The 19,393-nt window shown below is 41.6% G+C and overlaps 2 protein-coding genes across 2 annotated transcripts in view; both read left to right on the forward strand.

Moving 5' to 3' along the window:
* Window positions 1–3,266: 3,266 nt before the first annotated feature.
* On the forward strand, window positions 3,267–4,363 carry ccr12a (chemokine (C-C motif) receptor 12a; the record flags this gene model as incomplete). Its single annotated transcript, XM_079173035.1, has 1 exon — window positions 3,267–4,363. One exon carries the CDS (start codon window positions 3,267–3,269, stop codon window positions 4,350–4,352), a length of 1,086 nt encoding a protein of 361 aa, XP_079029161.1. The 3' UTR covers window positions 4,353–4,363.
* Window positions 4,364–11,378: 7,015 nt separating this feature from the next.
* cntnap2b (contactin associated protein 2b) overlaps window positions 11,379–19,393 on the forward strand; it is a gene marked incomplete at its 5' end in the record, with an annotated part of 38,365 nt that continues 30,350 nt past the window's right edge. The window contains 2 exons of the mRNA XM_079173759.1: window positions 11,379–11,460; window positions 18,836–18,946. Coding sequence (XP_079029885.1) covers window positions 11,379–11,460; window positions 18,836–18,946 — 193 coding nt within the window. The remainder of the gene's footprint in view (window positions 11,461–18,835; window positions 18,947–19,393) is intronic.

A 19,393-nucleotide genomic window follows, 5' to 3' on the forward strand; every position in this document is an offset into this window, starting at 1 on the left:
ATAAATCTGCACTGTATTAACAGCTAACGACTGGCTCACTGAAAGCTATCACAAAAAAACAAAACCACCGCATCATGTGTTAATATAAACTATCCCTGTTATCAATATTAATAAACAATGTCAAACAAGTGTACAGTAAAATAAACTCTCAACCACAAATGGATATCTTATCATGAGCTCTACATTACTCTGCTTACTCTGCAAACTGCAAAGAGGAAGTTAAAGAACCACTTCCTGTTTCATGTAACTAGTTGATGCAGATCTAAAAGTAAGACTGGTCACTTCAGGAAAGTGGCAACCATTTGTAGCGCAATCAATTCTCCCAATGGAATCGCCGTGATCAAAGGATCCACTTGAGGTGCAATCTACACAAATGTCCCGCATGGTTCAACTCTGGTTCATTTTGGCATGCAAGTGTTTGCAGTTGAGCAATAGCAAAGGTTTTTGACAGGGCGGTTATCTTTGAGGGGACAGAGAACTGGAGAGGAAATAGAAGGAAATAGATAAAACTGTCATAGCTTATTAGGGTTGTTGTAACATTCACTTTTCGCTAAGCTGTCAAAGTAAAAACTGTAAAGAGCAATGGTTTATTAAAGACTGTTATTAGAGATTAGAGGTAAAAGGGAAGGGTCCAAAGTTGGAAATGTTCAACTTGCTGCATACATTACTTTTTTAATGATTTTATTGCAAGACAAAACACTAACAGAACATTAGAATGAATGTGTGTGTGTGTGTGTGTGTGTGTGTGTGTGTGTGTGTGTGTGTGTGTGTGTGTGTGTGTGTGTGTGTGTGTGTGTGTGTGTCTGGTGTCTAGGGTGTATAAAGGGTGGATGGATGAAATATAGGGGGGCAGTGGTGAACTACGAGAAAGCATTGGAAAATAAATAAGTAAAAGAACAAACAAAAAATGACAACTTTCAATCCTCTACAAAAATGCTACTCTTTATATTCAGGGTTACAAAATATAAGACTCAAACCTGTTAAGCTGATAGTGACACATTTCTGGGAAGAAGTATTGCACACCAGTTCAGAGAGACAGGATTTTTTTTACTGCTCAGTCAGCAATTTCTGTTCTCTATTTTGAGAGAGTGTGTTTCCTGATTGTCCTCATTCTCTACACCTGTACCCAAACACCTGCCCCTGGGTTTTCCCTCTGTCAACCCCTCTTATATAAACTCCCCTGCTTCCCTGTTGTTTGGTCGGATCGTTTAGTTGCTTCCCTGTGTGTGCTCCGTGTTCCAAGTTTGTTCCCGCCATGTCCCAGGGTTCAGACTTTGTCTTTTTGGACGTTGCCTTTTACTTCAGTTTGTATTTTTCGCGCTCCCTGTTGTTTTTGGTTCCTGTTTTTGTGCAAGTAAACAACCTTGCCTTCCACCTCGTCTCCATTGTCTGCGCTTGAGTCTTTGCTCTACCCCTGCACCACATCCCATGACAGTTACTCCGTTATTATACATTGTTTGGATCCTCATTAGTATTCACAGCGGCTCTTCCTAATTTCTACAGGTGAAAATAAATGTTAAAATACATGTATGTAGTCAATAATAAGAAGCATAGTTACTAACCCAATAAAACACCATCTATCCACATCTAACTCAGCTCTATAAAATAGAAAAGCAGTTTGGTACCTGATGATTGCCCTGTTCAGTATCAGGCCTTCTGCTCAAGTGGGGAAGGAGCAGGTGAAGATCTGGGTAGTGACTCCTGCTCTGTAGAAGTACCATTGTTAAGGACCAATGTTAAGTTTGGCCTCCTTGCAAATTAGCTTCACTTTTTATTTTATTTTATTTATCTTGCAGACTGATCTGTGTGTCACTGTAGAACAGGATAGTAAGGGTAGGTTGACTATAGGATGGTCCTCGTCCTTTAGTGTCGAACCAAAACTAGGAAGTCAGACTGTAAATTCAATAACATACAGCACAGCAAAGCAAGCCCATAGCCATACGTTTCATTAGTACAGGAGGAAAATATGGACGAACACACAATGCAGTCAAAACTCTTGAAATTGCTTCCTGTACAGAGCTGAACTACTCATGCCTGAGAATGTTTTGTTTGTATATAGATAAGGGGACCTTCAGGTGGGCAAATATACCTTGCAGGGATATAAAATGGCCTGTCAGTACATATAGCACTGTCCACAATAAAATCATAACCTTCACTGTCTAACTAGGCTGCTAATCACCTCCAAATCTATCATCAACCAATCACTATAGCACAGATAACAGCATATCAGCTCAACAAATTGTTATTACAGGATTGCCCAACACATGGCTTTGGTAAGGCACTAGAATGTGTTTTAAACTGGTAATATAACTGAACAGCAAGCTTAGCACCATAGAAAAGTCAATACTGATGTTCTGTTTGATGCCATTTCCTGACACCTAACACGTTTGCACTGCGGTGGGAGCAGAGGGACAGATGAGGTTGTGTTTGTGCTGATTAGGTGGCAGATTGGCAATTTTGGTGCTCGTTTTAGCATCAAATTAAAACCTCAGATAGCTCATTGCAGACACAGGATCATTTTCTAGGCTTTAATTGACACCAGCACACAGACTTCTCTAACATACATTAATCAACTGATCATGTCAGGATCTTTTCCACACTGCTGCATGCAGCTTTGCTTTTGGTAGTTGAGCTGCTTCCCTCTGTTGTTCAAAAAAGGGGCGGGACCCAGAACGGTTGCTTGCAGCTAGGTTTTTAGTTTCTTACTTTAGCTTAGTATTTTTTTAGATTTTACTTTAGGTAGTTTTGGGGGGGATGAGCCTGGTGCGACAGCCCACATAGCTTCCCCCATCTTTTGTTCTTTTTGGCTGAGATCTTCAACACTTTTGGTTTATTTTCTTTGAACTTTGAGTATGGTAACATTTCTCCAGACCGTAACAACCCTATTGTTTGTTTGACAAGAAATCCAGAATGCAGTGGTATAAAGACACAAAGGTTTGACTTTATTGATCAGCCTGAATTACAGAATGTTGAAAGATATAATCTTAAAAGGAACATATGTACCAAAAGATTTAAATCTTTAGTAAAGGTCCGGTTCATTTACTACTTCGAGTTAACTTACATGACATTTTAACATTTGGCCACTTACATTTGGCCACCCATCTTACAGGAGAGAAAAGACTGGCTTCTATGTTGTGTCTCAGAGTGTAGCTGAAGTCCAGTACATCTTATGTGATAAGGACCAGCTGTGTTTTATGAGAGATTTCTTCAGCCAACAGACTAACCTTTATATCTTTATATATTGTCTCACAGGTCAAACCCCAGCCATGAGCTCTGAAGAATATGGGATGTTCAAGGATCTTTTCGATGAAGCCTATAACACGACTGATCTTACCTATGTGCTCCCTGAATTGGTCCGGGTATGTGAAAAGCAGGCTGTCAACGAGTTTGGTGCGAGATTCATCCCAGTTTTCTACTATGTCAACTTCCTCCTGAATTACCTTGGTAATGGGCTCGTCCTCTTCATTATCTACAAGTATGAGAAGCTCTGCACAGTGACAAACATCTTCCTCCTGAATTTGGTCCTCTCCAACCTTCTCTTTGCCGCCAGTCTCCCCTTCTGGGCAACCTACCATATGTCTGAGTGGATTTTTGGGATGGTTCTGTGTAAGATGGTCAGCAGTGCCTACTTCATCGGCTTCTACAGCTCCATCCTCTTCCTCACACTCATGACATTTGACCGATACCTTGCAGTGGTTCACGCAGTGGCAGCCGCTAAGAGCAGGAAAAAGGCATATGCCATCATTGCCTCAGTGGCAGTTTGGTGCATTAGTATTGTAGCGAGTATGAAAGAGCTGGTTTTCCAAAATGTGTGGAAGAGTCCGTTGAATGGCCTGATATGTGAGGAGTCAGGATACACTGAGAGCACCATGGAGCGCTGGCGTCTGGTCAGTTACTACCAACAATTCCTGCTCTTCTTCCTCCTCCCTCTGGCCATGGTGATGTACTGCTACATCAGCATCACTGTCCGCATCCTATCCACCCGCATGAAGGAGAAGTGTCGCGCCATCAAACTCATTTTTGTCATCATCTTCACCTTCTTCGCCTGCTGGACACCCTACAATATTGTGATCCTCCTTCGAGCTATTCAGATCTCTCGCCCCAGTGAAGGTGACGACTCGTGTTCGGATGAAGAAAGCCTGGACTATGCACTGTATGTGACCCGGAACATAGCTTATTTGTATTGTTGCATTAGTCCCGTGTTTTACACATTTGTGGGAAAGAAGTTCCAGAGCCACTTCAAAAGGCTGATGGCTAAGAGGATCCCCTGTCTGAAGAGACACATGAGCCTCAGCAGCCAGAGCACCAGAACCACATCCCAGAGGACACCACACTCCGCTTATGAGTACTAGACAGACAGGCAGACACCAAATTTCACTCCAAACATGGAGTTCACTCTTCAATGCTGTAAAATCTCATTTTCAGTTAGAAACAATCAAATCTTTCAGCATTAAAGGTGAAATATACTATAATATATATATATATGTGTGTGTTGTAATCCGAGCTTCTCTCTGCTCTGTAGACAATGCCGGGCTGGCTTCATGGGCTTTTAGTGCATGTTCGTGCACGTGAGCGAGCCCCACTGGCTTGCACATGATAATGTTGCGGTAGCGTAGCGCCCATCCACCGGCCCCCTCAGGTAAACACTGTTAGCTCTGTCAGAACTTTTACCATATTAGCACTGTTAACACTGTTCGCACCGTTTGCTGTAAACTGCTGGTCAGCGTTGCCATGTTGAGAGCCGCCCAGAGTCAATAGAAATTCTCCCAATCTCATATATAGCACCTTTAACTTCCTTAAGGTGCGTTCACACCAAACGCGTTGAACGCGGCGCGAATCGCGCCAAACGCGCCAAACGCGCCGCCGGCATCGCCGGGGACTATTTGTGTTCATTTGCGTCCATCGCGTCCAACGCGCTGGACGCGCCAAAAAGGGGGCGTGGCTTATCGGCCTGAAAGCTGTTCAACTGTCCGCCATCAACCGTAGAAAAATAGCCTCTATTTCTGCTCAGTACGTGTTGTGGAAGTCCCAGATATCACGGGGAACTAAACGCCGTCATGTCTGGTTCATAACATTGTCCGGAGGAGCTCCGTGGATTTCATCGAGCTCACTGTGTCTAGCGAGCCACACGTCGGCTGTTTACTACAGCTGTATGAACACACAATAAACTGACTTGGCTATGATTTAACGGCAATAAACCGACAAAAAGGGACTCCGAAATAACTACGTAATGATGCCGATTTGTACTTGTTTTATCAATGAAGCTCGGATCGATCGGTGCTAGGCTATGCTAACATTATAGCAGCTCCATCAACACTCACGATAACGTCATATAGACGTAAATACGGCAGCGTCTATTCATTGTTTGTACCATATGGTTTACACACACACATGTCTACACATAGTTTGGTCCGGTCTCTACTGATATGAGGGATCGTAGAGCTCTGGGTGAACATGGCGGCTACAGCATTTATTTTCTGATTTAGCAACAGCAGGACTTCACTGATGACGGGGAGAGCAACTCAACGCTGATTGGCTATCGCGCTGGAGCGTCACGCGATTTTTTCGCAGAAGTTCAAATATTTCAACTTCTGCGTTTGGGGCGTTTCGGCGTTTGGCGCGTTTCGGCGTTTTGTCGCGTCAAACGCGCCGCGCCAAACACGCCCAACGCGTCTGTACATAGACTTTGTATGTAATCGCGCCGCGTTAAACGCGTTAAACGCGTTTGGTGTGAACACGGCTTTAGATAATCAGTTTCAAGACTGCACAACTACAGACTGCTTAACATCTACTTCTTACATTGAAGTTGTTAGCTTTTATCATACTTTTCTTATTTGCTCTGTGCCATAACTGTGGCCCTCACTCCCAAACATACAACTCCCAAATGAATATTTTTTTCTTAAAGGATCTGTGTAGGATTCAGTGGCATCTTACAGTGAGGTTAAACATTGCAACCAACTGAATACCCCTCTGGTCACGCCTTAGCAAGCGCTATTTGAACACCTTGCCCCCCATACCAGAATTTGTCCAGGAACCTTAATGTCAATGTGAGTTGAGGCAGACCTCAGCAACCCAGTGACGGACATAGCATGTTGTGCAAAGTAATTATTAAACATTGCTTTTCTTGAGGAAATTTAGTCCATGTTTCTATGTGAGGCTGAGAGATTTTAAGCATCTGCCTCCGATCTGCTCTTGGTCTGGTCCTTAAACTGAGTGTTTCAATCTGGTTGAGTCAATGTTGAATGCAAAGTGTATGTTTGTAGTGTGATGTGTTTGACATATCTTGTATAAGTGCTTTAAAATAAACTTAACCCTTAAATAAATATGCCAGTCAATAACATCTGTTGTTTTATGGGAACACGTTTTTTTCTAATTCTTTTGTATTTTGTGGGTTTGGGTGAATGTTTAGATCGTTTCCCTTTTATGACAGAACATCTGTCATCATTTCCTGTCAGCTAAGCACATTCATCTGAATCACTGTAGTCAACATGAATGTATGATAACTCAAAGGTGATTTCAACATTTGGTTTGAGGCATTACACTAATATCATAAATTAGAAATTAATATTTTTTTAATTCATATACTTTGCCTATTTAAAAAAAAAAAAAAAGGGGATTTTTTATGCAGTGGAGTGCCGTCTATTCACCCTCCTTAACAATATTTGGCGTCAATGCCTTGTAAAGCTTATATCAGCAGAGGATAAACTGAAAACTATACCTCTGTCAAATGACACTGTAAGTAGACGAATTGATGACATGTCGGATGACATCAAACAACAGACCACAGCTCGAATTTAGGCAAGTAATCATTTTGCATTACAAATGGACGAATCGACAGACATAACAAACAAAACAGTTTTACTCGTTTACGTGAAACATGTAGGACGAGGACTGACAGGAACAATTTATCTGCACAAGAGAGCTCCTTACTACTACGACTACAGAGGACACTTTCATCTCAGGTTCAAACTGCACCATCTTTTCATTAAATACATTTGAGAAGTTGAACATCGACATAATAGAATTACAACACAGTCAGTGCATATGATATAAATGATTCATATAATGAGAGTAGTAAGCAGAAAAATAATGGGAAAATTACGACTGCTAATAATTACAGCAGCAGTAGATATAATACAATAATAAAGTTATACAAGCAATAATGGTAGCAGTGATAGTAATAGAAATGTGACTAACAATAATGGTAGCAGAGGGTGTCAGACTGGGCCTCGACAGGAGGCAGGACCAGGGTCCAGGCATAACCACCATCCATGGAAACCTGCCATTTTAAAGGGTAGTTCATTCAACGTCAATATCAAAAATATCAGATGCTGAGATATCCTGACCTTTTGTCCCTAGTATGGTTCATTCAGTATGCACACTGACGAGGTACATCTAGGGAAAAGACCTCAAATGTACCTCGCCATAGCAGCCTCCACGAATCACAAGGCTCTGTAAAATGAAGCTTCAACCACACCTCTAATCACCTGTGAAGTTTGTCTCAGATTTCCTTGAAACAGACCGTGCTTTGTGCTTTAAGAAGTTTGACTAACGCCATCTTTGATTACATCTAATATTCAACTCACTTGGATTCCGAACTGCAGATCAATCCGTCTGAGTCAGGTGATGATCTCCCTCTGCAACCACAGGCTACATCCCGACAGAGCCATTTACACTCGGGAGTGCACATACCTCGGCCTTGTGGGGACTTACACTTAAGCCTATACGTTAGATTACATTTCCCCAACTCCTGATACTGTAGATCTCAGTCCTCTTCTATCCAAACGGACATAGGCAAAGCCTCCCTCACACACAGTTCTTAACAAGCTACCATGGTGCTCTCCCAGTGTGCTCTTCTCCTTGCATTGGCTGTCTTCATATCCACAATCAGAATCCATGAGATACATTAGAGACTGGACTATAGCCCATCTCCAGTCAGCCCTTAAAGGTAAAGGCATTCCCTGCAAACACAGTGACAAAAAGCTAGTTTGTTTCACCTTTACTCAGCTTCCATCAATACTCCAACAAACACCAGGCTTACTGTGCTTAGAACATCCTCGCCATCCTTTTCATCCGTGTTTGTCCACGTTTGCCTAACAACTACAGACTCCCCTACATTAACATTCTCTGTTTAGAGCATATTGTACACCACTCTACGATGCACACTTGTGGTCAAACTATAAAATCAATCCTCCATCCTCACGCCTCCGATTACTCTCACAAATGCAGATCCACCAATTTCCCGCTGCTAGTCCTTATCGGCTACCTGAAATGATACCACACATCGTTTTTTCAAGGGAAAGCCTGTACAACCTTCCAACCATGATAGTCATTCTGGACAACACATGCAAAATAGAAATGTGTCTTTTCCTTCTTCTACAATTACTCAACCCAAAGACATCCTACTTCACACTGATGCAGCTCCTTTCATAGGTTTCAGTGGCTACTACGGAGGAAGATGTAATGCTTCCATATGGCCCTTAGAGTTCATATCTCTTCAAACAGAGTTTAGCTCTCTATCGTCTGCGCTCCAGGAGCTGTACCCATCATAATACCTGACAATATTGAGCCATGTCTAGGAAGTCAATATTTAATCTCCTATAATACGACAGTTGTAGAAATCTTAAATAAAGGCTGATCTCATTCTCTAGCCATCGTTCACATGAAGACTCACATTAATCTACCCAATACCAGTTCATTCTGGATGGCATTGTTTCAAGGCATATCATGCCACGTAGCAGCGGCCCTTTCCATAGACATTTTGTCTATCTGTAGTATTATCTGCAGGCTCATTTAATTCTGAAAACCCACCACCCAGACCGACCTATCATGAATAAGCTTTTTCCTCAAAGTAGTTGAGCTCAATTCTCCATCTATATTTTCTGTCTGTATTCCTGTCTTATATATATACTGTAGCTTCCTGTCTTAGCTATATATATATATATATATATATATATATATATATATATATATATATATATATATCATGTCTACCGTCTGTTATTATGGGAAACACATCAGATTCCTTCCTAATAAGATGGAGGAGCTAACGGCGCCAACCAGGCTGCAAAGGGGGTAACGGGAGAGTAGCATCATGTGCTTCACAGAGACTTGGCTGAACGAGCTCACTTCAGACTCACTAGTAACTTTAGATGGTTTTCAACTTGTTAGATTGGACGAGCAAGACAGAGTGGTAAGAGGAGGGGTGGGTGAATAGCGATGTTTGTGGATGACAGATGGTGAAACCCTGGACAAATCAGTGTTAAAGACTAACACTGCACTAGGGACGTTGAACTGCCGGGGAACCAGCATTTCTTGACTGGTCCTAGAACATTGGCCCCTGTAGCACCTCATGGCAGGGAGTAGGGAAAACAGTCTGTAGTTGGGGTTGGATTTGTTGATTTAAAACTCTGATAATTTCATGTGGTGAACAGTAGTATTTCTGGTCTTATTGTACTGGGATGTACAGCATCACCATAGATGAGACTGAACTCAACTTAACTCGGGTGGATATTTGTCATTTGACACTGGTGCTTGTCAGAAGTATGAAGAAGAAAATAAGAAAGAAGTAATTAAAGGTTTGGAAATGTATATTTTGGGAATATTTTTAATTCAATTTTGGTAGTTTATAAAAGAAAGTAACCCCTGTTTCCACTCAGTGAATTGACTGACCACGCTGTTCTCACTCCAGAGCGACATACTGCAGCTTGGTCAGGGCTCCTCAGCGCCTGACACCAACATACTGTATGTCTGCGTCTGTGTCTGTGTCTGTATGGGATGCATCGGACTTGGAACTCACTCCAATGTAGAAGCTCAAAGCAAGTGACATAGTACAGTGCAAGATAGCGGATGGGTCGAACACACACAGGATCTTTGCCCAGGAGGCCGCTGTTTGTGCCCCGTGCAAAACTAAGTAACTTTGACTTTCGCACTAGTCATTAGGTATGTGACTCTCATGAGTCACTTGTGATGTGAGTCGTCGTTAGTCACTCAGTAGTCAAGTAAGATGTTAGTCAGTCAAGTTACCGTCAACAATGCTCTTTTCCTAAACCTAACTGGTTTTGTTGCCTAAACCTAACCTAACTTCCTGTGAAGAAGGAAGTTGATTTCAAAAAGACGTTATGCATGTATTGAGTGTATATGGACAATCCTTGCCGATGTTACGCAATGGGGTGAGAATGTGTTGGAACTGACGCAACAAGAATTGTGTGAAGAGAACAACAAACCATTACAGATACTCTAACAGGCATTCTGTGGACAGCTCTTGGTGCTGAAACGAGGTCTAATAAACCTACTGGATGAATAAATGCAGAAAATCTGGATCTGGAGTGTAAGAGATGCGTGCATGTAACTGTTCATCAACAAACATACCCTGTTTAGTTGCAAATTGGACAACATGTGTACAAAGTTATCTGGAGTGGGTACAAACAAAAGAAAAAAAAAAGTTGGAGAAAAATATGACAGGGTGGGTGCTATGGTTCAAATGATCGATCCTCAGCGTATTTAAAAAAAATGTATATGAACCAAAAAGAAAAATTCTGAACACGTTTCTGTTTGTGTATCATAGTTCTATGAAAAGTAAAGTAAAGTTGAATGAGCGGATAAGGAAAACACTAGAGTACTATACTTAAACCTAGAACTTGTTCTGGCATCACTTTTAAGTTTGTCCACAACATCTGTTTTCCCAGGTAATCACCCTGCTGTCAGACATCTTCGACCTGACACATCTGTTAAGCTCAAACAATGAACATGCTCTCGTTTTTTATGATTCATCTCAAAAAGGGATTCTTAGCATTTAACGTTATACACACAAATGTATAAGGTGAAATTACTACAGTTAGCCACAATAGAAGTGCTTTAGAAAACTCTAAAAGCATGTACTGTCTTTACTTTCTTGTTTTTTGTTAGCGTACTGCAGGTAGCATTGTCAATGTTAGCCAACATGCTCTGGCACCTATGGCTCACTCTCATTTCGGGGAGCCCCGTGTTGTTTTCCCTATCGGACCGTACCAAGTGTGGGAGAGAGTGGGGGTGTATTGATTGGTTCGGCGGCTCGTCGGTTGGATAGCCCCCGTCTGTCTGACCATGCACCTGGAGCGCGAGGCACGGCCCGCAGCACAATCGCGTTCGGTTCACAGGCTGGTTCCGGAGGTTGTTGGTCAATCCCCGCCGCAGTGCCTCTGGGCAGGTTGGTAAGAGAGGATAAAGAAGACGAAACGCGCAGAGCGCAGCGGGCGAAAGGGCCATTTGCTTGTTTCCTTCGCTGCTAATAAAGAAAGCAGCGGTCGGAACAACAGACAGCCGAGCGGAGAGAACGCAGCACCGAGACCCGCCTGGACCCGCTTCATTGTCTCTGACCGTGTGGATTATCTGTGAGGATGTCTTGTATGACGGTGCTGTTGTTGCTGCCAGTCCTGTGTAGCATAACAAGCACCTCCAGCGCTGCATCCCCAGCATCCCGTAAGTAGCTAACACACACACACACACACACACACACACACACACACACACACACACACACACACACACACACACACACACACACACACACACACACACACACACACACACACAGTGGCTAATTTGGTAGCTAGCTCTTGTTGGGGCCACTGCAGGTCTCAGTGCAGTCAGTGATGTGGACTACAGCCAGGACTCAGCATGAGACCAAACCGCCAGTATATAAAGAGCCAGGCTGGGGATCATACCGTATTGTATAATGATGATGATGATTATTATCTCTCTTATTAAAGGAAGTCATCATCACGAATTCTGAAAGACAACATGTTTTTAAAGCAGGACAGGAGTTCGTGATGTAGCCTTATGTGTATTTATGAGCCTTCATAACATATAATCTAAATGCTGAACTAGAAAGCAAATGTGTGCTGGAAGCATATCAATAACATATCAAAATCAGTTGTACAGAATAAAAAGTAACACATCAGTACTCTCCAAACTCAGCATTTTATTCATAGGTGCTCCACAAATATAACCAAAAATAGAAGGAGCCCCTTACCTTACACTTATTATCCCCTATTTAGCAGGTCTAATCAGTGTACACACGCATCATTCATTATTTATAGCACATTACAGTGTAAGCAAATGCAGTGTTTATTATTGTACTTGTTGGTTTGAGTTTCCTGATCTGGGTGCTTAGTTGATAGCACTAAGATAAACTCAAACTGCTTTACACAGGGAGGTCAGGGGCTAGTGAATTAACAAGCTTTATGTCTTTTTTATGCTTGTTTATGGACTCTGGCACCTTACAATAAAAGTACATTTATATATATATATATATATATATATTTATATATATAATGTTTGATGTATATAATGCAACTATAAACATGGGTTTCAATAAATGTTAATTTATTGTGCAACAAAGCTATGTTTAAGGGGCAACACTTTTACAGTCAGTTGACTTGTCGTGGTTAGTTATTGTCAGCCTGTAAAAGCATCGTCTTCTGATGATGTGATGACAAGACAGACTGAAAAAGACAGACATGTAATCAGGTTTTTTTGGGTTGGGTTTATTGATCACACAGGAAATTCAATTAATCTAAAACTGGAGTATGGAACCTTTGACTCCCCCCTTTTGGCAGTGAGAGTAATTACCATTTGGGAGAGGCTAATCCAGTAATCCTCATTAAACAATGTACACAGTTTCATAATAAACTGTATATATGTTCATACTGTTCAACGGGTGGGCTCAGTGCTGTCATTTCTTCTACCCGGTGCTGGCTGGTCCTCACTGGGGGCATTTCCTCCATATGCGTCGCAACTGGCTTAAGTAGATTGGCTTTGAAAGGCCGGGGGTGAAGACGGCTCGCAGCTCTGACGGTGACCTTTAAAGTAGGGCTGCAACTAACGATTATTTTAATAATCGATTAATCTGTCGATTATTTGTTCGATTAATCGATGAATCGGATAAAAAAAACAAAAAAGCATTAATTCCCAACCCTTTAATCAAAAACAGAACTGACAGTGCACATTCACAGAGCAACACATCTTCAGAAAGTGTACGGTTTGTGGAAGTCCCAGATATCACGGACAGTTGAATGGCTTTCAGGCCGATAAGCCGCGCCCCCTCTCCGGCGCGTCCAGCGCGATGCACGCGAATGAACACAAATAGTCCCCGGAGATACCGGCCGCGTTTATCGCGTTCATCGCGTTTGGTGTTCACACACCTTTGAAGAGGTGTGTGAACACCAAACGCGATCGCCGGGGACTATTTGTGTTCACGCGAATGAACACAAATACCGGCAGCGCGAATGACGCGAATAGAAATCGCGTAAAACAACTTCCGGTGTTGTCATGGCAACGTTTATACGCCGGTCAGCGTCAGCTATAGAACCGGAGTCCTGTTCCATTATTCCGGGCTGCTGTGAACACTCAAACATCTCCGCGACTTATTGAGTGGCGTAATAATCGCGCAACACAACGAATCGATAATGAAATTCGTTGCCAACTCTTTTGATAATCGATTTTTATCGATTTTATCGATTCGTTGTTGCAGTCCTACTTTAAAGCACCCCTTGCCCAGACATCGCTGCGTCCCATGGCCGTGGACGGGCCCCCCTCATAGTGAGGAGCCTGAAGTGATGTCGGAAACCCACCTGACCCGTCTTGAAACCATGCTTTGTGGGTGTGACTTTTTTTCTCTTGTCATTATCCCCATTCATATCTATGCAACCAATGTGATTGGGATTAAATTCTTTTTTAGAGCACAAAAGTGTTCTTGAAGATCACCAGATTGATGCATTTAGTTCTGAAATGTTGCATACAAAAGTTCGGGTGAATATTCCTGTATTCTTTTCATGTTGCAGAATGTACCAATCTTTTTTGCAGTGTCAGTTTTTTACAATGTGGTGCAGCCCTAGCCTATAGGACGGTGTGTGCCGATCAGTGAAAAGAGAGAGGATATATATATCCTACATAACCTCACATGAGACATCTGCCAAGCGGAGTGGTGCGACTGTGGTTTCTAGCTTCCACTGCAGACAGCTGTACCATTACACTGTTTGGCAGGTACTCTTTCAAATGCCTACGTTTTGGGATTTCCAGCATGCCTGAGATCTTCCAGAGAAAGATGACGGATGACTCTGCAACGCATTGAGTCAGCTGGCTTAAGGCTCAACAAGGAGAAATTCTCCCTCAGGCAGAGCCCGCTGCGCTTCCTGGGTTGTCTCATCAACCAGCCAGGGACCAGGCCTGACCCCGACATGGTAGAGGCCATTCAGAACTGAAGAGAATCCTGGGCGTGGTGTGGGAGGCACATCCACAGCCTCTCAACAATAGGTCAACTGCTTTATGAGCTTGTGAACAGAACGCTGATGTGAAATGCCCTGCACAATGGATCTTGACCCGGTGGAGCCTCGAGATGCACTGATCGATCGGTTGTTGACATGAGCCACACAGTTACCAAGATCTTTGCATGTACACCTTACAAACACATATACAGTGTGGTCCATTTTTCTACTTTTTACATATTTTTGATATCATAGTCTCAATGTAGAACAGATGCAATGTATTAATGTTGCAATCCAGTTGTCCCCGGTTGGAGGGTTTGCCTGCAACCATTTTTGTTTGTATGAACAAATGTTTCAGCAGTAGCTTTGTCCCTATGAGCCTTGCTGCTTACATTTCAATTGAAGAGTCACAGATAGAGCTCTTCCAACAGAACGATCCCCATATTCTATTCCTGTCATCCAATCTTTCTTAATTAGATGTTTGAGTTTGAGAGATTCTTTCACTTGTTATGTTCAAACCTGTCTTTATTAACGTATTCTGACCTGGAGATATCAGAATAAATGAAGGCAATGCGTGTTTGAGAATCAGTTTTCATAATAGTAGACTGAGCTCTATGCACTGAGAGTTAATCTATAAAATGACTGCTAATAAAAATGCTTTTATACAGTTCAGCATTCTAGAATGTGATTAGGTGGTATTTATCAATTTAATGTCATTTTATTCGCATGATGGGAAACTCATCTAAGAGCTATTTGATATCTTGCCGGATGACACCCTGACGTTTTATAATATCACTTTTTTGTTTAATTGTAATCATTTTTATTTTATTTGTCATATTTTACTATGAAGTTTGATGGAAAGTGTGGTCGATGGAAAAGGCCAGCTGGTGGAAAAGGCCAATGAGCACCACAGCAGACCTTTTGAATCGTTGAACAAATCTGAACCTAATGATGATTCACAATAGTGATTCCAACATATGGTTAAAAACTCACATCATGTCTGATTTGTGAACAGGAAGCCCCAGCAATGGAAAAAAGGGATACTTCACCCCAAATCCCACCCTGTAGACCTGAAAGGTGGCTGTACAAGTTCTGTAGTTCGCTCCATCATGGAGCACAGAGGGCTGTGGTCAGCTTGAATTGAAGTCAGATAAAATGGATTTAATAGTGACACGTTTTCGTAGTAGAAAAGAAGTACCGAAGAGCCACTGAAACTTCTTCTACCATCTCAGCAGAATCCCCTTATTGTCCCCACAGCACACTGCTTCAGTCACAGTCCTAATGCCCTGTAAAGCTTTTGAACTGCTGCCTCAGCACGTTCTTAATTATATTTTTGAATTTAATGACGGAGAAAGTAAAAGACCTCACTTATAAATATCATAAAATTCATATTATTTTAAACAACTAGAAAGTCCCCTCTTGATATGATTTGGATATAATAGGAATAAATGATCATCATTAAATGTAATATGGCGTTTTGCAGAATTGTCCGGTACTAGTAACTTTTGTACCAGTAACAAAAGGGACAATATTGTTCAAATCACCAAATAAGAGCAAGTATTTCCTCAGAGAGATGACATGTTGGTGGAGTGTTGAGCAGATGATCTGCTTCTTGTTTCTTTTAAAGTGCTTGAGACGTGCTTGGCTTGTTGTTTTGTAATGCATATTAGCTCATTACCATACCTCGCACCTGTCCACACACAAAGCTGGGACCCCTCCCCCACCCAAAACTCCCTTCTCATATCCATTCTGGTGAACATGTTGAGAACAAAGACAGACACACACACACACACACACACACACACACACACACACCCTTGTGCTAAGAATATGTCCAATTTCTTGGTAGAAAAAAGCAATTTGTTTCAGAAATATGTCGTAGAAGTGACAACCTACTATATATTCACTACAGGGAAAATAAACCTTTTGTACAAATGAAGTGAACATTTACAGCAAACATGAATTGGATATACAGTATTTTTATTCTGTTACGTTATTTTTGGGGAACTTGGGACTTTGATATTAGATGATGTACACACACAAGACTCATGACAACTCCTCTCAGATATATAGAAATGTATTTATAACATGTACACATACAGTGTAATGAGCACAGAGAGAAGATACAATGTAATGTATGTCACTGACAAAGATAACCATGTTTCATAAAATAAAGAGGTTTATGTAAATTGTCATATGTTGGCTTGATCAAGATACTCTGAGACCTAATTATTATACCGAATTATTAATAATGAAAAGGTGGGAGAACCAGAAAGTGATCAATGAGTGATCCACTTAGAAAATATACAGGCTATAGACTAAGAAAATACATGATTAAGTTACATCTAATGATACATACGATATGTGTAATGGTTCATGGACGCTAGGATGGAAAGTATGTCCAACTATAAATGTTATTGTTTTGGGTTGATGGGATCACAAACAACCAGGGGAGTCTTGGTGCAAACCCTAAAGTCCCTATAACCCTTCTTACTGTGCTATTAAATGCCATCAAACATGTCATGTCAGTGGAAATAGAAGTTACACTGAAGAGGTATAAATACTAAACTCTAGGGCAATTAGAAATGTAATTCCATTAAAATGCTCAAAACATTCAATACACTCATCTATGCTATTAATATCAGTGTTGGCAACGGGTATGAGCAGGTCTGGTTATTGGCAAATCACAGATGATTTTAATATCAATCAGTTATTAATATTAGTTAAACTATCAATAGCTATTGATTAATAAAGAACACTAAAAGTATGTAGTTGCAGTAGCTCAAAGGACATTAAAATGGCTATCGGGAGTAATTACTAATTATTAGAAATATTTTTCTTATCATTAATATATAATTATTACATTATATTTATATGATTCAAGATTAAACAGACCATATATAGCAATACGGCTTACAATGTAAACCTACAGAGATATCCGAATCAAAGATGGCTGACGGGAAATCAGCCACATGGTGGGTGTAATGTGGGAACCTCCGAATGTGTCCATGTTGAAAAGCCAATTCACTGCTTATGTGTGTGATCTGAGTAGTGGGTTAGCAAAGAGGATGGTTAGATTGCATGCAAGACCCCGTGTCTATGTGAAGCGTCACCTATAAACAAACATTACAACAATGAATCTGTGAATAACATTAAATCAAGTACATGTACATTTGGCTCTTCCTTAGCCATGTTAGATGGGAAGGTGCCACCTTGCGTGGTAGCCCCTGCCATCAGTGTATACTTGATGGAGTGTAAAAGCACCCTGAGTGGTTGAGGGACTAGAAATGCGCTGTACAAGTCCAGTTAGCATCAAGGAAAAGACATTTCTTTGTTAATTTCTTCAGGGGAGGACAATCGGTCACCTCTTTGTTCGCCTTGAGTCAGCAGCTCAGCACTAACTTGCTTGTTGCTCCTTGATGCTTGAAAGGTCATCTTGCAGGATTTGTTGTAACTGCTGGCAGTAAAACTGTTTACTCTGGGTTAGCAGTGCGTACTGAGATAACCAGGAGAGTACTTCAGGCTCTTGGGTCCTCTGCCATGGAAAAGTGGTTTAATGTAGACTATGACTGCTTTGTCAGCGGGCCATACCTGAGAGGAGAGCTGAGCTGAGCTGAGCAGTTGGGATGAGCAGAGAGCTTCAAGTAGTTTTAGTTGCCTAATGAAACCAAACCTTAACCCTTGAGGGGGCATTTTTTGTAAGTCATTCAGGCCATATTGGACAGCACTGACAATGACACAATAGGCTCAACCTGACAGAGGAGTTACAATGAGTTTGATACCGCAAAACAAAGAGTAAACAGCTAGGCAAGCAGCTCTCTGAGGCTGTACCTGCTCTGTGCTAAATGCTAACATCATCACCATGCTATAGTGGTGTAACGGACCACTGTTGATCGGTACTGATCAGCCCTCATGGTTCACCACGCATGTGAACCGTGGATTAATTACACAGTTTAACACTAACCATCACAGTGTGAAATAAAGTTTTACTGCCGATCGTTCAGTAAAACATGGGAGCAGGACATCATTTATACTTTCTGATCTCTAATAATGTTACATTGTAAACAACCAATCAGTGTTGAAATTGAGGAGAGCTAGTAACGTTAGCAGCACCGCTAATGAACAATGTTGCACATTATGATACGTTCAGGCTCTGTTTAGTGAAAATGAGTATTGGGCGAAGGTAAATCATAATGTTATGATGTGTTCACATCTCGTAAAATGTGGTGTTAGTGAGAACCAGATGTATAATCAAACAATAAAGGGATCTGTATATTTGCTCCCTTTTTTTCTTTTGTGCTGATCCGATCCGTGATAGTAACTCTACTAACATGCAGAGGTTTAATGTCGGTAATGTTTATCATGTTCACCATTTTACATAAGGGAGTTAACATGCTAACATTTGCAAAAAGTACATTTGAGGAATTTCATTAGTTTTTGCTGTTATTTGTTGATTTATTAAACCAAAGTATTGGACTATTTAAAACTGACCTGCTGGTGGTGCTAGAGGAAACGTCAGTGGACATATGCAGATTGACTTCTTTGCTGATGATTAGCTGAACTCTGTGTGCTTTGTGCCTCTGGTTCAGGAAAGTGCGAGGACAGCTTGGCCACTCCTCTCCCCTACAGCTCCTTCACCAGCTCATCAGTGTATGCCCGAGGATATGGAGCTGGTTATGCCAAACTCAACAGGAAACAAGGTATGCCTTTGTAAATAATTTAGTGCACTTTCACATTTAAATACAGAGCACTGCTTCACTTCCATGTTGTGCTACATTCCTGCTAGTGGACATGTCTTTGCATCAAGATAACAGAGAGCAGACGGGCAAAACTAGTATAGACTGTATATTACTCTTCTAATCTTCGAATCACAGGCCGCCGCTGTAGGGTTCTGTCACGATTAGGCTTTGCCTCTGTGTTCTGTGTGTCTTTGTGTTACTCCACTCTACCTGTCAGTCACTCCCTCAGCCTAATTCCCTTCACCTGCCTCTGATCATTAATCAAGCGCTTCCCCCTCATCAGCACAACTCTTCTCACCTGTTCTTCCCTCTACATAAACTCCTGCCCCTCAGTCACTCGTGCTGGATTTCCCCCCCTCGTCTCTTGTCTGTTCTGTGGATCCTCTATCGAGTCCTGTAAGGTCTGCT

The sequence above is a fragment of the Pholis gunnellus genome, assembly GCF_910591455.1.
Source record: "Pholis gunnellus genome assembly, chromosome: 14".
Lineage (NCBI taxonomy): Eukaryota > Metazoa > Chordata > Actinopteri > Perciformes > Pholidae > Pholis > Pholis gunnellus.